Genomic DNA, 19,764 nt, shown 5'->3' on the forward strand with positions numbered 1-19,764 from the left:
CCCTAACCCTCACCCTCTAACCTTAACCCTAACCCTAACCCTCTAAGCCTAGCCATAAAAATAACCTTAACCCTAAACCTAGCCCTAAGCCTAACCCTAGCCCTAACCCTAATTCGTAATTTTTTCTGGTTCCGGACATGCTACAGAGCTGAAACTTCACAGGTACACTTTTTAGACCCCCCAGATGCTAAATCCAAAGAAATTCTTTATTTTTATTACAGACTTGGTGCCGGTCCCGGTGCCCCCAAACAGACCACCAATGAACTCAGGGACTCCATGCGAAACTTCTGAACACGCACAAAACGGTCTAGGATTGGACGCAATTTGCCCTCCTTACGGGGGACGGTAAACAGGTTTGAATAAAAACCTCAAAAGCATTCCTGAGGAGGAACTGGGAAATCACACCTTGGGACAGCAATCCTGCAAGCCAGTCTGAGGACAGCTGAAGATTGGACGGAAAAAAACCTGTCCGGAGGACGGGAACTAAACTATCTTATACCCGGGCTGAATCACCTCGTGAACCCACCTGTCGTGCAACAGAGAGGTCCAGGGATCTGGAAAGAAACGGAGACATCCCCCCACCCCTAAAACAGGTGGGGGCGTCCCTTCAGGCAGAAGGGGTCTATTTGGGGGCACCAGGACCGGAAGATTTCGGCTTCCCAGCCCACCGTTTCCGGGTACCTCTACCGCCGGAAGTCTGTTTGGTTTGCTGCGACTCGGGCGTACGAAAAAGACGCTTCTGGGCAGTAACGGTAACCGTCTTGATCAATTCATCCAAGGAAGAACCAAAAAGGCGATCACCCTGAAATGGGAGATCAGCCAAAAGCTTTTTAGAAGCCTGGTCGGCCGACCAAGTCTTCAACCAGATCACACGTCTGATAAGCACACTAGCCCCCAATGCCCTGGCCGCAAGCGGGAGAACATCCAGGTTAGCATCGCATACGAATTGAAGAGTCTGCGACAATTGTTCAGTAAGTTCCAGCGTAGCTGATGGCAACCGAGTGACCTTCAGCGCCTCTCTCAGGGCCTTCACCCATTCAAACATAGTCTGAGAAACCAGAATGACCAGCTAAGAGACCCAAAGGAAACCGAGTCCCCTTGCGACTTTGAAATCGCATCCGTAAGTTTAAGGGTGTCCCTCACCGAGGCTATTAGAGCATCCACCATCGTCTTTTCCTGTGCTAAGGCGGATGTAGAAACATTCTCCTCCGCGTCAAACATCTGAATGCATCCCAAGAAGAGGGTCTGCATCGCCAGCGACCATGTCAGCCTCAGAATCTCAGAATCCAAAGCCTGCGAGGAGACAGGCGAGGAGCGAGGGCGTTTCTTTGAAAATGCTGCTGCAATGACCTTGTCCATTTTCTTGGACATTTCTTGCATAACAGACAATAAAGACACATCATGAGTATCAGATGCTGGCCCCAACAATACATCAGGAGTCGCAGATAACCCAGAGGAGTCCATGTTATAAAGATGGCCTATATGGGCACTACACGGAGCAGATAGGGATAGGTGGAAACGCTGGAACCTCCACCGCAAAGGGTTAAACAATGCACACTTACAGGCAGGAGATCCTGTAGCAGAAAAAAATGAATGCACCACAGGTCCCAGCAAGTCCGCCCCCCCCCGCGTGTACCGCGCCTTTAAGAGGCGACCGCTGCACACAGAAAACACCAGGTAACCCTGAACCACCCACGAGGCCTGAAACCCCCACTCCAGGAGCAGCGTGTCTAAACAGCACAGCAGAGTGAAAATAAACGCCCATCGATTCCCCGCCCACCAGAGGCAGTAGCTTCCCGCACTCTGCACGTCCCCGACCTACTCACCTTGGAAGGCGCCCGTGTCCACCCCAGGCTTTCTAACCAGAGGACTGAACTTACCTGACCACGCTGCTGAGGATGGGCTGTTTGTGAATACAGAGGGACCACGAAGGGGGTCAGGCAGCGTCTGCAACGACCATCTCTCGATGGATGTCACTGCTCACTTTACGCGGGCGTTGAGTGCCTCCTGGGCCTTCCGCCATCAAGCATCGGTGCTGCAGGTTTGTAAGGCGGCCACTTGGTCGTCCGTACACACATTCACCAAGTTTTACAGAGTGGATGTGCTGGCGTCTGCAGATGCTTCCTTTGGCCGCAAGGTGTTGCAGGCCGCCGTGTAAGGAGCGTTCTATTTTCGCTCATCCTTTGTTTTGTTACTTTGAGCCGCAGTTGTTCCTTGTTGGGCTCCATGTTTTATTGTTGGCTATGTTAGCTGTGGGAATTGCATTCCTTTTGGTTTCTTTTTTCTTTTCCCACCCCTCAGTGGGTACTGCTTTTGGACATCCCAACTGTCTATGAATAAGCAGCAGCTATGTCCGTCGGTGGACGAAAGAGAAAATGGGATTTTTGTACTTCCCGTAAAATCCATTTCTCTGAGTCCACCGACGGACGTAGCTCCCAACCCTCTGTTTTTTCGGAGGGTTTTTTGATTATTCTCCACTGCTTGCAACTAAACTGGAAATGCAGTCGTGAGGCTGCGGGTAATAGCCTGGGGGTACCGCCTCCTGTGTGTGTCAAAACATTTTGCTCTGCCTGGTCACTCCTAGTGGGAGGGGCTTATTTACCAACCGTCTATGAATAAGCAGCAGTCACGTCCGTCGGTGGACTCAGAGAAATGGATTTTACGGTAAGTACAAAAATCCCATTTTTGCATATTGCTGTCAACAGGGGTTCTAGAGCAGGTACAAACAACATCGGAGAGAGGGTCTAGTCCCATTGTGAAGTTCGAGGGGGGGATGACAATCCATTATTTACTCTTATTCTCGCTGTAGGATGGAAATAAAAGGCAGAGGTCCACGGCATCATCTTCTCACCAATGCCTAGGACTCTCAATGTTTCAAACATGAAGTCCCAATCGACCCTATCAAAAGCTTTTTCGGCATCTATGGACAGCAACACGGCCGGGATTTCCTTCTCTCTTACCTCATGGATCAAGAAAAGAGATTTCGGGGGGCGTGGTCAGGCAATGGCGCCGTAGAGTCTCACTTCACAGAGCTCCGTGACCCGAGAGGTGCTCCGGCCCCATAGAGCCAGCGATTCCCCTCCCTCTATGCCTGGTGGTGTGAGACTCCAGAGGACCAAGGCAGACAGCAGCAGAGCCGATATCTCGGCATATTTTTTGCGACGTACCCCTTTTGACTGGTAAGTCAATACAGGACCGCTCCAAGATGGTGCCGACCCGCCCGCCCGCAGCAGGACACGCGGCGGGTAAACGGATTGAGAAGAGCAGTGCTTTCCAGATGGAGACACAGGATCTCAGCGCTAAGAGCCCACACCATCCAGCCTCTCCACTGGCACCTCACCTAGGAAATACGGCGGTATCTCCGATCCAGTCGGCCCTGACGTGGCGGTCCCAGACTATGGAATGGCAGGAAATCCTTGCTACCATACCCACCAAACAGGACATCAGAGATGGCGGCATCCATTGTAGGTACTCTTACCCAAGAGATTAATTCACTTAAACAACAATTTGATTATACTGAAAACAGAGTGGAAGTGGTAGAATCAGGACACACCATATTGTCTTCCAAAGTAACTGTTCTAGATACATGTATGTTCATATACAGCAATACAAAGGCAGTTAAAAATCCTGCAGTTACAACAAGATGATGCAGAAAATCGCAGCAGACGAAATAATGTCCGGCTACGTGGACTCCCAGAGTCGATCCAGGGCCCAGAATTTAGGTCTAAAATAACTGCAATCTTTAATGAGCTCTTGGAGCGACCCCCCACAGAGGTCATAGAACTGGACCGGGTACATAGAGCACGTGCCCCCCGAAGCCTAGGCAAAGACCACCCACGAGATGTGATAGCAAGAGTACATTTTTTCTCTATTAAGGAAGAGATCATGAGGAAAGCTTGGGCAAGGGGTCCTCTGGACATTGAGGGGTCCACCATACGCCTACTTCCAGATCTATCCCGGTGCATGTTGAGGATGAGGGCCCTCTTGAAACCTCTATTAGAGGTAATACGCTCAGTGAGAGCTACCTATCATTGGGGGCATCCTTTTCATTTGGTTGTTCAGAAGGGGGGATCCTCCTATATCCTGCGTTGGTTGGATCAAGCATCGGGACTTCACTTTCCTGGACACTTCTCCAATCCCCATTCCTGATTGGCTAGAAGACCCCCGGAACCAACTCTCTTTAACCCCCCTTTCTAATAGATCTCAACGTATATGGGGGCAACAACATGGAACTGATATTCCTGGAAATATAGGGGAAGACTCTGTGCCTACTGCATGAAGAAACTGAAACAATAATACTTTGCATACAAGACTCATAGAAGACTTGGATTATTTTTGGGCCCCTTAGGGGCCAGGGGGACATGGAATAGAGGAGGGAGGGATATGTGATAAACCCTAAGTGGGGGGTGGGATATAGGGGATATAGGGGAGTAATAGACCCATAAGATGATGTTATGGGTGGGAAGTAGATAAGGAGATGCAGTTATTACTATGTTTTAACTAGGGCTGGGCGATAAATCGATTTAATCGATTTATCGATTTTTTAGTTTGAAACAATTTTTTTTTTTAAACTCGAGTTTTTTCTACAATACTTTTTTCTGCCTTGTGCAGCCACCGAACTCCCCAGCAACGGACCACCGCCGCGCCTGGATGTGACGTCAGCTGCGGGGCGGGCGGTGCGTCTGTACAGGCCGGGGCTGCGGCGCGCTGTGATAGGTAAAGTCTCCCCGGCCTGGATGTGACGTCAGCTGCCGGGAGAGGAAGCGGGCGGTGCGTCTGTACAGGCCAGGTACCTATCCTATCACAGCCCCTGGCCTGTACAGACGCACCGCCCGCTTCCTCTCCTGGCAGCTGACGTCACATCCAGGCCGGGGAGTTCTCTGTACCTATCACAGCGCGCCGCAACCCCTCATACCCAGTACATAGGTATGGCAGCTCTCCAGTACACTGTCCACTGTTCTCTTGTGTGCGCTTCCGGCTCTCCCCCTCATCCCCTATTTGTTCCCCATCCTTTTTGGTTACACTGTGCTTTTTGGGTTGTTGCTCAATTTCCAGTCCAACGAGGCATTCATATGCACCTCCTCCTTGTTGGCGTGCCACCATGTCTATTGCCACCATACAAGCATGAAGCAGTGGTTCTCCCTTTTCTCCAGTTTGATCAGTCCCCACTGCCAAAACTTTGTCACTTTCTCGATCAACCACAACAGCGCCAACACCCTTCCCTCCTCTAGCCTGGTTCAACTGTGCAGCTTCCACAGCCCTGCACATGTAACTGCAAATTCTTAACTTCTCCTCATCAGACACTCCTCCTCCATGACTGCCTTGCTCCAGGTTCACGGTCTTAGGCTTCGCATGGTAGGTGCTAGGCCAAATTCCTGCCCACACTTGCTGCTCCTTACAATTCCTTGCTGCACGCGATGGGACTGAAACCACAAATGGTTCTCCCAATCCAGTTGTCGATAGGGTCACAGACGCACCGCCCGCAGCTGACGTCACATCCAGGCGCGGCGGTGGTCCGTCAGAGTCAGACAAACATATACAGCGCTTCTCCTTCTCCTCAGTCCTCCCTCCAAACTCTGCAGTCATTTTTTAAGTGCATTGGAAAAAAAATCGAAAATCGAATCAAAACTCAAATTTTTCTTTAAAAATCGAAGATTTTTTTTTTCAGGCAAAATCGCCCAGCCCTAGTTTTTAACTAAGAGTATAACTTCCCTCTATATTATTATTTGCATTTGCTCTCCCCTGTCTCTATCTGCCACATGTTTTAATTAGATATGAGGTCATCACCTGTGGGCCGGGGTTAAGTGTACAGTAATCCCCCGCTCCATCGCGGTTCAGTTTTTGCGGTCCCGGTAATTCGTGTTTTTTTTGTAATGTTATTTTACTATATAAATTATTAAAAATGAAATATTTTTGTGTTTTCCATAGCTCTTGCTATGTCTCTTAGTATCTTTTATGTGTTTAAATGAGTTTCTATTGTTTTAAAAGTGTGTTTAAAGACCTTTAAAATGCTTCTACACGTACAGTGACAGTAAAATAAACATGCCTACAATGCATTTTAAAAGGGTTTTTCTATTTCGCGGAATTTCACTTTTCGCGGCTGGGCCTGGAACGTAACCCCCGCAATGGAGGGGGGTTTACTGTATTCACATTTTGTATACCTTTTTTTCTCTCTCTTGGATTATTTTTTATTTCTTCTGCATATTGATTGTACATTCTTTACGGTTTTCTATATACTCTACGGAGCTATTTTGCCTTCTACCTTCCCCATATTAGGCCGCGCTAAATTGCGCTAGGTTAAATATTAACCCTTATTTAGATCTACTACCCGTGAACTGATAGGAAGGGGGAAGAATAATTAAAACATTTTTCTTTCCCTTTTTTTTTTTTTCTTGTTTTCCTTCTTTTCCCCCCCATCCGGCCAAGACGAGGACATAGAGGGGAGACATGGCGCCTCCAGCAGGTGAGATGATATCAAACCTCAAATTGACTTCTTTAAATGTTCGAGGGTTGTCCACCCCGGAAAAACGCTCACGATTGTTATCCGATATGCGACAAAGCCATACCCATATAGCCCTTTTTCAAGAAACTTATTTTAAGAAAGATTCTATTCCCAGATTGTATAACAGGGATTTCCCTTGGGCATACCATGCCCCCTCGCCTATCCCCAAAGCGAAAGGCGTGAGCATAGTCATATCCAAAAATATCCCATGGACATTCATGGCCTTACAGGCCGACCCCCAGGGTAGGTACTTGATCATTATAGGGACTTTAGGACAAAGAATAATTACCCTGGTGAATGTATATTTCCCCAATGCCAATCAAAGTCTTTAACACCGATTATATTGGAATTTCGTGAGGGGCATCTGATTATGGGGGGGAATTTTTTCTCCAGAGCCCCTCATAGATACTTCACAAGGAATATCCCAGTTATCTTACTCTCGAATAAACAGATTGAAAAGGGAAATATCCCTTTTAGACCTGGTTGATCCATGGCGAATAATGCACCCTGGGGAGAGGGACTACACTTATTACTCAGCTACACACAATACCTACTCTAGAATAGATTTGCCGCTACTCATATAGATTCATTCTCCTTTTCAGATCATGTACCTGTTCATTTGTTGTTTGAGCGGGACTCTGGTCCACCGAGATTAGCGACATGGAGATTAAATGAATCCCTCCTGCAGATTCCTACTGCTAGGGATGAAATTGACGTAGCACTGACAGAGTTTTTTGTGAATAACACTGACCCGTCACAAACACCCGGGACAATATGGGAGGTACATACGTGTGTCATTCTGGGAGTAATAATGAAGATAGGTTCCAGACATAAACGGGATCGAGAGAGGGCGGTAACCGCGCTCCTAGAACGTATTACAACATTAAGCCTCTCACATAAACAGGCGAGGGAACACCTACTCCCCATTATGAAAGCAAGGGAAGAGTTAAACAAATTATTATTTCAGAGAACAGTTCGGAACCTTATGATGACCAGAAGAAAATACTACGAGTTTTCAGATAAACCGGGGCCAATGTTGGCAAGAGCTCTGCGCGGGCCACAAAAACGCACAGTAGTTCCACACATACAAAATACAAATGGCCGGAAAATTTATTCGTCAGTTGAGATCGCAGAGGAATTTAAGGCGTATTATAAAACCCTATATAATCTATCACCCTTAAATGTAACTAAGAGCACACAAGAGAAAATTAATGAAGCGATGGCATATATACAAGCATCTGGTATGCCTTCTCTGTCGTCAGAACAGACGGCAGTTATGGAGGGCAAAATTACAGAAAAAGAACTGACCCAGGCCCTGTCTCAATCGAAGCGACATAAGGCTCCCGGCCCCGATGGGTTTACCCTTCCATACTACCAACAATTTGTGCAGCATTTGAAGACCCCTCTATTATTATATTTCAACTCGATTGGAGAAGGAGGATGTATGCCTTTAGATTCTCTGAGGGCTTGCATAACTCTCATACATAAGGAGGGAAAGGATCCATCACTGTGTGGGAGTTATCGCCCGATCTCCCTGCTCAATGCCGACCTTAATTTGTTTGCCAAGGTGTTGGCAAACCGATTAATACCTTATATCCCACAATTGGTACATTGGGATCAGGTCAGTTTTGTTCCAACCAGGGAGGCGAGGGATAACTCGACCCGAGTGGTGGATCGGATACATAGTGTTCGATCATCGCAAACTCCCATGATGTTACTCTCTACAGACGCCGAAAAGGCCTTTGACAGGGTGGCCTGGGATTTTATCCAGGCCACCCTGTCATATATTGGCCTAGGATCTTGGATGTTGGCCTGTATTATGGCCCTATGTACATCGCCCACGGCGGCAGTGCGGGTCAATGGGTGGAGATCTGATTTCTTTGAAATTAACAATGGTACGCGACAAGGTTGTCCACTATCCCCTTTGATTTTCATCTTAACCCTAGAACCATTCTTGTGTACAATACGCAGGGATGGGAATATCACAGGTGTCCAGGAGGTGGGTGAACACCACAAGGTAGCAGTGTTTGCTGATGATCTGATTTTTTTTGTGACGAATCCTATTAAATATTTGCCGCATATACTGGAAGCACTTCAGATATATGGTAATATATCTTACTATAAGATAAATCTATCTAAATCTGCAGCCTTGGATGTTTCTGTGCCCCTGGATACTTGGAGATCTATACGTACAACCTTTTCCTTTCATTGGTCCACCAGTTCGATAAAATATCTTGGGGTGAATATCACGGCGGATCCTGGGAATCTTTACTCCGCAAATTTTCTGCCCCTCCTGGGGACTATTCGTTCAAATATTCAAAGTTGGCAAACACTTGCACTGACTTGGTTTGGCCGATGCAATGCACTCAAAATGAACATATTACCACGTATATTATATGTTATGCAAGGGCTCCCAATATCAGTTCCTGGGTTGTTTTTTTCTCAAATACAAGCACTGTTCCGATCTTTAGTGTGGGCCACTAAATCCCCTCGGATTGGGCTGCGGACCCTTACTCTCCCTAAAGATAGGGGGAGGGGGGGGGATTGGCCTACCAGACCTTCTTCAATACTATAGGACTATACACCTTATGCTAATATTGGATTGGCACTGCAATTCCACTACAAAACAATTGGTATCTCTAGAGAATCGGATGGCTGGTCGACCAGTCCCCTTGGCCCCCTGGACACCACTCCTGGCGAACAATGTACTCTATGCGCATCCGACAATTGGGCCTACATTACGTGAATCCCGCAGGGTACAAAGCCACCCGAAGGTAGCGGCGTTGATATCTCCTATGACACCAATTTTGGGTAACCCTGAATTTCTTCCAGGCTGCATGAACGACAGGGTGATTGCTTTGGCACAGGTGGGGAGGGTGCGCCTCATGGATGTTTGGACAGAGAAAAATCCGCCATCCCAATCGGAGATTAAAGCATGGCCATACTTGAATCTGGATCCTTTAAGTATCTTGCAAATTCGACACTTCCTTCTTCATCTACAAAGTCAGGGCTATACTCCGCGAGCATTGTCCCCATTTGAGACACTATGCAAGGGGGGATCACCTATTCCACATGCGCTATCTTTTTTCTATGCAATGCTGGGAGAAACAGCGAAGGAACAACCTTTGTCGTATATACGACAATGGGAATATGATCTTAGTCTCCTTCACTCCCATACAAATTAAAAAAATCTTATCAACAGTACATGGGACTTCTCTGGCCAGTAGATACCAGGAAACTAGCTACAAAATTCTCACGCGCTGGTACAGAGTCCCCGCACTCTTACATAGAATGGATGGGTTGATCCCAGACTGTTGTTGGAGATGTGGTGCTGAGGGAGGTACAATGATACATATTTTTTGGACCTGTCCATCTTTGAGGGTTTTTCGAGGGAGGTCACTCTGGTGGTTAAGGAACTCACCTCGTAGAGGTGGGTGAGGATCCAGCACTGTGCCTACTTCATCTTATGAGGGGATCAATTAGGAAATATAGGAAATCCTTGATAGCCCACTTAATGCTGCGAATGCTTGCATTCCAGCAACGTGAAGACAGACGTGTCCTCCTACGCGACAAATGTGGGCTGCAAGAGTAAATGAAATCCATCGTATGGAACTCTTAACCGTGGCATTAAACAATTCTGAGGAGAAAACCCGGATATGTTGGTCATCATGGTCACAATTTATAAGCTCTGATGAATATATACAGCAAAATCTCCAATTCTAGGGACACCCCTCTTAGGTGTATAGGGAGTGGGTCTCTAGATGCCCCTGACTCGGCTGGAATTGAAGGGGGTTTTCCCTTTCTTTTCTTTCTTTTTTTTTTTTTCTCTTTCCCTTTTTCTTCCTTTCTTGTATCGGTCCGCGGGTGGAGCCCCCTAGGGGGAGACAAATGTGATACGTACGGAGAGGTAGAAGGACGATGCATAAAATCTGTTATTTTCTATTTTTTTCTTTACTTAGTTAATTGATTGGAACACTGTGATTGTCCTGATAACAACAGCTCTATCTGGTTCACTACTGGTTCAGATGCCCTTTAAAAGTACAGGAAAAATTTCTCCCTACCTTTTTTTTTTTTTTTTTTTTTTTTCACATACATAAGGACTTAAAGTCACCCACTAAATGATTTCATAATGTAATGCAACGTATGACACATATTATTAAAAGTATTTACACAGTTTTTTTTTTTTTCTTCTCTTTCTCTCTCCTTGATTGTTAAATGATACCACAATATATAAGTCACGTACAAAACATATTGTTAAAAATATACACAGCCTTTATTAACTTTATAAGGGTCCTTTCACACGGCCGCTCCGTGTGAAAGGTCCGCTGCGGGACTTTTTTTTTTTTTTCCACGGAGCGGATGACATTTCTGTCATCCGCTCTGTGTGACCGCATATCATCCCATCCGTTTGCGGATGTCAGCGGATGACACCGCTGACATCCGATTTTCCTTCCTTTCCGTTTTTTACACAGAAGAAAAAATGGGGTTCTGTTCCATTCGTAAAAACGGAACAGAACTGAAAGGAGGAAAATCGGGTGTCAGCGGATGATCCCATCCGTTTGCGGATGATTTGCGGACATAATGTAAGTGAATGGCACTGCGGGTGTCAGCGGAATACCATCCGCTGACACCCGATTTTCCTCCTTTCAGTTCTGTTCCGTTTTTACGAATGGAACAGAACCCCATTTTTTCTTCTGTGTAAAAAACGGAAAGGAAGGAAAATCGGATGTCAGCGGTGTCATCCGCTGACACCCGCAGTGCCATTCACTTACATTATGTCCGCAAATCATCCGCAAACGGATGGGATGATTTGCGGACAAGCGGAGCGGCCGTGTGAAAGGACCCTAAATCTATATTGGGGAATTATCCCCTCTTTTTTGCCGTTACCTCCCTTTTTTTTTTTTTTTTTTTCACACTAAGTTGGGAGTTTGTGTGTTCACTTCATACGGATTGCTTTATATTAGTTGTGTTTATTTGCACTTTCCACGATCTGTATTCGACCAGGAATTAAAAAGAAAGAGGAAAGGAAAAGATATCCTCTTCCTTTTTTTTTTTTTTTTATTTCTTTTTTTTTATATATATTGTATTGAATGTGGAATCTTCCTGTTTTAAGAGACATCTGAAAGATGAAATGTACTGTATCCTTAAAGAAAAAAAACTTAATAAAATGCTTTAAATTAAAAAAAAAAAAGAAAAGAGATTTCAGGCACTTGTCCTTCCCCTCTCAACCACAAACAAAACCCACCTGATCATTGTGCATCCATCTCGGTTAAAGAGGTTTTAATCTTTCAGCTATTATTTTAGCAAAAATCTTTCTCTGTATTTAGAAGGGATATTGGTCTATAACTCATCAGTACTGCTGGGTCCTTCCCCTCCTTCAAAATAATAGATATAGAAGCAAGGAGAGACTCCTTTCTTAAATTCTCCCTTTCTCCCACCGTATTAAAATATTCACATCACTTTGGCGTTAGGTATTTTTGAAACCTTTTATAATATAAGATCGAATAGCCATCAGGGCCCAGACACTTCCCTAGGGACATATTCTTTATTGCCACCCTCATCTCTTCACTTGTGATCGGGGCCTCTAAATCCTCTAATTCCTCTCTGGGCAGTCTTGGAAGATCAAGCTCACGAAGATATTCCCTCACAGCCAGGTCCTCCATACCATTTTTTACCTCCTTCCCCTTTCTGTCTGATGTTGCATAGTTGACTATAATAAGAATGGAACACCTGTGCAATATCTGGGGACGTATATGCTATTTCACCATTCTCCTTTTTAATTCTAGGGATATGAGTTGCATTTTTCTTTTCCCTCCCTGCTTTTGCAAACCATTTCCCAGGTTTATTTCCCCATTGATACTTGTCTTTCATAACTAAATGAAATACATTTTTTGTTTCCTGTTCCATAAAGGTCGCTAACTCTCCTCTCCCATTGATTAATACCTGCTGCTCTGGGATGCCTTTGGGTCTAGTCTGTTGCTCTAATACATGGATCTACCCCAATAACTGGTTCATCCTCTCCTTATTGTCCTTCTTCCTTTGTGCCCCGATGCCTATTAGTATACCCCTTATATAATTCTTGTGTGATTCCAACAGTATAGGTCGCGGGATCTCTAATAAGTCATTAGTAGCAAAGAAATTCTCTAATTCCTTTTCTAATCTCTCCGCTATCTTGAAATCCTGGATAGGCGAGTCATTCAGTTTCCGTGTCCTTTCTCTAGGTATTACAGCTGACCAGTCCAACTGGACTATCATTGGAGCATGGTCCAAGAGTGTGATTGGTTTATTTGATGTATCTTTAAGGGAGGGCAAAAAAGTGTTCTATTAAAATAGAATCAATCCTTGAATAAGTTCCATGTACTGATGAGTAACAAGTATAATCTCTAGAGTCTGGATGTCTAACCCTCCAAGTGTCTACCAACTGATACTTTCCCAGTAACCTCCTTGTTTCTTTCTGTTTTTGCAATGTAAGTCGGGTACCACTAGATCCACTAAATCCACTAGAATGTCAAGCAGTTAAGATCTCATTCAGGGTGGCTTACCGCTTTTCAGGAGAAGGCGGCAGTTACTGCAGTACTGGCTGATCCATCAGCATATATATGCTTGCATAGAGGAAGGAGAGGACCCTTCTAAGGCAGCAACGGCAGCCAGTATGGTGGTCGGAGGATTCCAAGGGCCATGAGACAGGACAGGAGTCTCAGCCCAACGGGGACTTTCCGATCTCTATCCGTATCGCTGCAGGGGACAGGCAGCAGCGGAGGTAGTGAAGGCTTCCGGCGGCGGTCCACCTGCTCTGCTGGCACTCACGTCATGACGTCGGGGCTCCTCCCCTGTAAGACACCCAAAAAAAATCTGAACGCTAATTGGTTTCTGGGCAAAGCTGCTCCAAATTTTGCACACTCCATCTTTAGTAAATCTACACCATTGTCTCATTGGACCAGTGTTAATTTCGTCGACTAAAACTGACTAAAACGTTTTCGTCGACTAAATTAACACAATTTTAGTCGACTAAAAAAAATACGACTAAAACTAAAACAATTCAGATGACTAAAATACGACTAAAACTAAAATGGCATTTTAGTCATAAGACTATAACTAAAACTAAAAAAATTGAAATCATCAAAATTAACACTCCTCTGCTGGCCATTTCTACACTGGCAACACAATTCCATCCAGAGCATGTAATAGCACATTAAAGTTTAAACATGTATTGCACCACCGCATACGCATAAGTAAGGAGCATCTACTAAGCTGCTGAAAACTAAACAATTAAGAAAAAGGCTTTTCTTATATTTTTCCCTAATATTTAATGTTGTTAAATATATCCAGGTAATATGAGCAATGACATTATACCCAATGGAGTTTACAGCAGTGTTAATTTCATCAACGAAAACGTTTTAGTCACCGCTTTCCTCACCAGCATTTTTCAACTGACGAAAACGAGACGCAAAGTATAGCACATTTTCGTCAAATGACAACTATGACGAAAATCAATCAGTTTTCGTTAACGAATGAAAACTAAACGAGAATGTGAGGCAGGGACATTTACCCAACTTCCGGTTTTTACGGAGCTCCGCCCGTGTGGCGTCTGGCGTGGCGTGGCGTGCCCCGTGACGTCCGACGTGAGGAGTGGACTACTACAAGAGAGTCGACTCGAGACCAGTCACCTGACCTCACCAGAGCACTGCAGCTGCAGCACTACAGTCAGACATGCCAGGCCCGACTCATCACACGGCACTGGCACCCGGCCACCACCACATCCAGAGCAGAGCACCCACTGCGAGTTAACAGCCAGGCCAGCTATTACTGCCTCCCTGAGTCCCCTCAGACCACTCACCAGTCACCACTGGCATCCGATTCCGCCATCCATCCAGGACTGTGTGCGTGCATATATGCCGCTGAGGCCCGCCCTGCCCATCCTGTTCAACAACTTCAGTTCAGAGTCAGACCAGAGACCACCCTTAAACCTGAGACCCCTTGATGACTTGATAAAGCGCATAGCACGAAACATGTAGTCATGGCAACCATATAGCTTGTGGTCCACCCTGGTTCCTGGTATTTCCCCGCAAGTGGCGCCTGTCCGGCTGATGTCACCGCTACGGAACTACAGCAGAGTCCTTTCATCCTCGCGCCGGCTGGTTTCCGGCTTTGTGCACACCGCTCAGCAGTCCTGGGAGACTGACCACCTCGCACTCGTGTTGCTTGCTGCCAGGTGCCCTTGTCCACTCCGGCCCAGGGGGATGTAAGCATTTTATGTACTTTGTTTTTCGGTTATCAATACCAATATACTGTCAACGCTTTCTATACTGGATGTTCACCTGACTTCCTTATCCATTGCATCCCGGTGTGGTTCATGCGCTGCCTTCCTCATGTACTTTTATCCATTATTTTATTATGCTACCCAGATCTGTTGGATGTTAAGTGACTCAGTGTCTTCTAGTGCAGCTTGATGTCCTTCCAGGTAGTCAGTTCCTTGGCAGTGATTATTGTACTGCTCTGATCATGAAATTGATCTTCTATGACCTCTTCTGGGTCGTTGGTTCCCCTGTCCTGTTGGGAACTTCACCTCTTTTGGTTCAGATTTGGGGATTTGTCCTGTTTCTTCCAAATTGCTCCTGGTTCTATCTTGGATCCATTAGTAACTATTGGCTACCCTGCAATTGAACCACATTTGGAAATCTCAGATGTCTTAAGAATTACTACATTCCTTTGACTCTCAATGGATGATGAAAAAAAAAAATTGTGAATTTTTGTAATTCTAAAATGTTTCTGTTGAAGTCCATTGTGGGAAAACAGGTCGTGGTCCTCTGTCTTGTTGGCCTCACAAAACAGAGGTAGGGTTATAAAAGGTGGCTGGCTTAACATTTTTGTTTACTAGTGTCTCCAGCTCCTGTAAGCAATAGTATAAGCCAGATATCATAAATATTACATTTCTGTGCCCCTCTATGGGACCTTAAGAACAAAAATTCTAAATAATATACAGTCAGGTCCATAAATATTGGGACATCAACACAATTCTAATCTTTTTGGCTCTATACACCACAACAATGGATTTGAAATGAAACAAACAAGATGTCATTCAACTGCAGACTTTCAGCTTTAATTTGAGGATATTTACATCCAAATCGGGTGAACGGTGTAGGAATTACAACAGTTTGTATATGTGCCTCCCACATTTTAAGGGACCAAAAGTAATGGGACAGATTAACAATCCTAAATCAAACTTTCACTTTTTAATACTTGGTTGCGAATCGTTTGCAGTCAATTACAGCCTGAAGTCTGGAATGCATAGACATCACCAGACGCTGTTTCATCCCTGGTGATGCTCTGCCAGGCCTCTACTGCAACTGTCTTCAGTTCCTGCTTGTTCTTGGGGCATTTTCCCTTCAGTTTTGTCTTCAGCAAGTGAAATGCATGCTCAATCGGATTCAGGTCAGGTGATTGACTTGGCCATTGCATAACATTCCACTTATTTCCCGTTAAACTCTTTAATTGCTTTCGCAGTATGTTTCGGGTCATTGTCCATCTGCACTGTGAAGCGCCGTCCAATGAATTCTGAAGCATTTGGCTGAATATGAGCAGATAATATTGCCCGAAACATTTCAGAATTCATCCTGCTGCTTTTGTCAGCAGTCACATCATCAATAAATGCAAGAGAACCAGTTCCATTGGCAGCCATATATGCCCATGCCATGACACTATCACCACCATGCTTCACTGATGAGGTGGTATGCTTTGGATCATGAGCAGCTCCTTTCCTTCTCCATACTCTTCTCTTCCCATCACTCTGGTACGAGTTGATCTTGGTCTCATCTGTCCATAGGATGTTGTTCCAGAACTGTGAAGGCTTTTTTTTAGATGTTTGGCAAACTCTAATCTGGCCTTCCTGTTTTTGAGGCTCACCAAAGGTTTACATCTTGTGGTGAACCCTCTGTATTCACTCTGGTGAAGTCTTCTCTTGATTGTTGACTTTGACACACATACACTTCCTCCTGGAGAGTGTTCTTGATCTGGCCAACTGTTGTGAAGGATGTTTTCTTCACCAAGAAAATAATTCTTCGGTCATCCACCACAGTTGTTTTCCGTGGTCTTCCGAGTCTTTTGGTGTTGCTGAGCTCACCGGTGCGTTCTTTCTTTTTAAGGATGTTCCAAACAGTTGATTTGGCCACACCTAATGTTTTTGCTATCTCTCTAATGCATTTGTTTTTTGTTTTTTCAGCCTAATGATGGCTTGCTTTACTGATAGTGACAGCTCTTTGGATCTTGCAAATTGCACACTTGAAATGAACTCTGGACCTTTTATCTGCTCCTTGTAAATGGGATAATGAGTAACTAACCTACACCTGGCCATGAAACAGCTGAGTAGCCAATAGTCCCATTACTTTTGGTCCCTTAAAAAGTGGGAGGCACATATAGAAACTGTTGCAATTCCTACTCCTTTCACCTGATTTGGATGTAAATACCCTCAAATTAAAGCTGGAAGTCTGCAGTTAAAGAACATCTTGTTTGTTTAATTTCAAATCCATTGTGGTGGTGTATAGAGCCGAAAAGATTCGAATTGTCGATGTCCCAATATTTATGGACCTGACTGTATATTTTTTATTTAAAGATGATAGACTTAAAGGAAACCTATTCTTAGAGCAGTATGGAGACTTTCTTGGTTTTTAAAGGTGCAAGCATTGATTTTACAACCCAGTGAGTCACTAGCCCACAGTAAACAGATGGATAGATATTTCAGACTTTTCAACATAGTGTATCTAACTGAAAGATCAAAAGTATAATCTGCTGCCGCTTATTTAGTTGTGGAATTGGCATATGGTTCTCTTTTTTTTTTTTTTTTGTTATAGATTTCCCTCGATTTTCACTTGGTAATCCTTCCAAAACATACTCTGTCCTAGGATGACACACTCACTGTATTTCGTCAATGCAGAACGCTCAGATAGGAATTGTGCTGGAACTGCAAAACACCTCCCATGTTATGGATGTGAGGAGAGAGGGAGACATACTGTAGTCTCAACACACTTCAGTTCGTGCTGAGTGCACAATATGCGTGACAGCATCTGATTTTTGTAAGGTTTAGCAGATAATTGTCACTTATCAAACCGATATAACAATTTTAATGCTCTATTTAAGGCAAGTTCAATGTTAGTGGTTAAACATACTATATCTAGCTACATACTTATTTTAGGTTAGTGACTCACTAGGTAGTAAAACCAGAATCGGGATGACCGTTCCAACACTTTTTTGTTTAAAACTAAGCAAGTGCAGCTTTCATATTAATATATAGTTTCCTTTCAGATCTGCATTCTGAAATTCATATATAAATGAAGGAGGCATAGATAGTGGTGCTGGTTTGTTTAGGAGAGAGAATAGACAACAAAATAAAGGATCATAATACATACATGTGCCATTTGTGTCAGGAGAGGATTGCAGTGTCCTGGTGCTTATATGCCTACCTATCATTCTTCAGTAAATGTCTGCCATTCATTTGACAGCCTTACACAGTGAACAATAGTCTTTATTATACTATATTTTTTTTACATTTAAAATAGAATGGGCTAATTTCATTTTTTTTTAAACAGCCATCAACTGAAACAAGGAGGCTAGAAGACAGCCTATCGGAAAATCAGGTAATAGTTGTCTTTATTATGTGCACTTGTGTAATAAACCTTCCAATTTTAGTATGAAGCCAAGTTTTGACAATCTCTAGGGCTAGATAAACATTCTGGAGTTCTTTGTGCCAACCGTGCCCTCCCTTCACTTTGCTCCATAGGAAGACTTGAGCATGTTTATGTGCCCAGCTCTGGCAAATCTATAATTTAAGGTTTACCTGTCTTAGTTAGAATGCACAGGGGCACAAGAACTTAAGTACCGCTGCAGACAATACTAAAGTCTGAGAAAGATTACACTGGCATCCAAAAAGTGCTAGAGCAATATTGTAAAAAAAAAAAAACTGGCCCTCCTTTGCAGCTTTGCAGACATGCTCCATTCTTTTCTTTAGATTTATTAATCTTGGTATACCTTTGCCACCACATGTTTATCTTGTTACATAGATCTTACATTTTTCCCAGAAGCTTGTTTTGTCTTTTCCACCCCATCAATGTTTTTGGTAGTGTTTTTCTTCTTTCTATTATAAAACCGTAAAAGTAAAAAAGTACAACTCGCTTGATTAGAATTTGACCGCTTGTTATGCTTACTTCTGTATACCTTTGCTCAGTGGCCATAGGCCATAAAATAACTTTGTTTCTTCAGGGGCTTGATACGACAGATGCTGCAAATGGGGCTAAGACAGATTTGGTTCCTAAAGATGGAAGTCCGCCTCCGTCACCACAGCTGGTGTCCCGACCAACTTTTGCCCCAATAAACCTTCAGACATCTACGTTGCCAATTAATATTCCTGAATCTTTGGCATCTGAACAGATGGAGGGAATGTTGCATCGCAAACAGGAAATGGAGTCCCATACAAAGAAAGCTGCAAATAGGTAAGAAACCTTTAACCAGCTGTCTGGAATAATTATTTTTAAGATTATAAAATATAGATTTATTGAGCTTTTACATTCTTTTGAAATCTTTTTGACTGTTTTGTAGTGCATTCTTTATTTAGGTATATTTATTTACCTTTTATTCTTTTTGCTGTGGCCTTTTGACAACTTTTGCTTTTTTCAAAGCTGAAAGCACTGTCAACTTGAAAACAAAATACATGAGAAAATCCCAGTAGATTAGCAGTTTTTGAATTATTCAGACCAGCCCGTCTGGCACCAACAACCATGCCACATTTAAAATCTCTTTAAATCCCCCTTCTTCCCCATTCTGCCCCATTCTGATGAAAGGTTTGAACCTAAGCAAGTCATCTACACCACGTCTAGATGCCTTAATGCATTGAGTTGCTGCCATGTAATTGGCTGGTTAACAATTTGTGTTACAAAGCAATTGAACAGGTGTACCTTATAAAGTGGCCGGTAAGTGTGTATATGTATCTATATTAAATTATGTGTAATGAAATAAAACAGGGAAAATGTATTGAACACATGAAGGAAGGGAGATACAAAAAGACATGGAAAGCCAAGACACCAGCTGAAATCTATCACTAATTAGAATACAATCTCTGGGGGCGTGGCATGCGAGCAGCCGCTTTTCACAGACCTCCCGTCAGTTACCCTATATTAATCCTGTTCCCAGTGCTGCAGGCTCACTTCTTTGACACCCAAGGGTTCCAGCACCCCCACTGACACTCCTGGTTTGAGTGTCCCTTCTCGGCTCGC

The 19,764-nt window shown here is 44.1% G+C and overlaps 1 protein-coding gene across 3 annotated transcripts in view; it reads left to right on the plus strand.

The window, feature by feature from the left end:
• SPTBN2 (spectrin beta, non-erythrocytic 2) overlaps positions 1–19,764 on the plus strand; it is a 1,240,451-nt gene that overhangs the window by 1,122,961 nt on the left and 97,726 nt on the right. For 2 of the 3 annotated variants that reach the window (XM_082270338.1, XM_082270339.1), the window contains 2 exons: positions 18,085–18,132; positions 18,755–18,984. In XM_082270338.1, the coding sequence (XP_082126464.1) occupies positions 18,085–18,132; positions 18,755–18,984 (278 nt within the window). The remainder of the gene's footprint in view (positions 1–18,084; positions 18,133–18,754; positions 18,985–19,764) is intronic. The other variant, XM_082270340.1, reaches the window with a different exon arrangement.

This window comes from Pelophylax lessonae (genome assembly GCF_965119305.1).
Source record: "Pelophylax lessonae genome assembly, chromosome: 10".
NCBI lineage: Eukaryota > Metazoa > Chordata > Amphibia > Anura > Ranidae > Pelophylax > Pelophylax lessonae.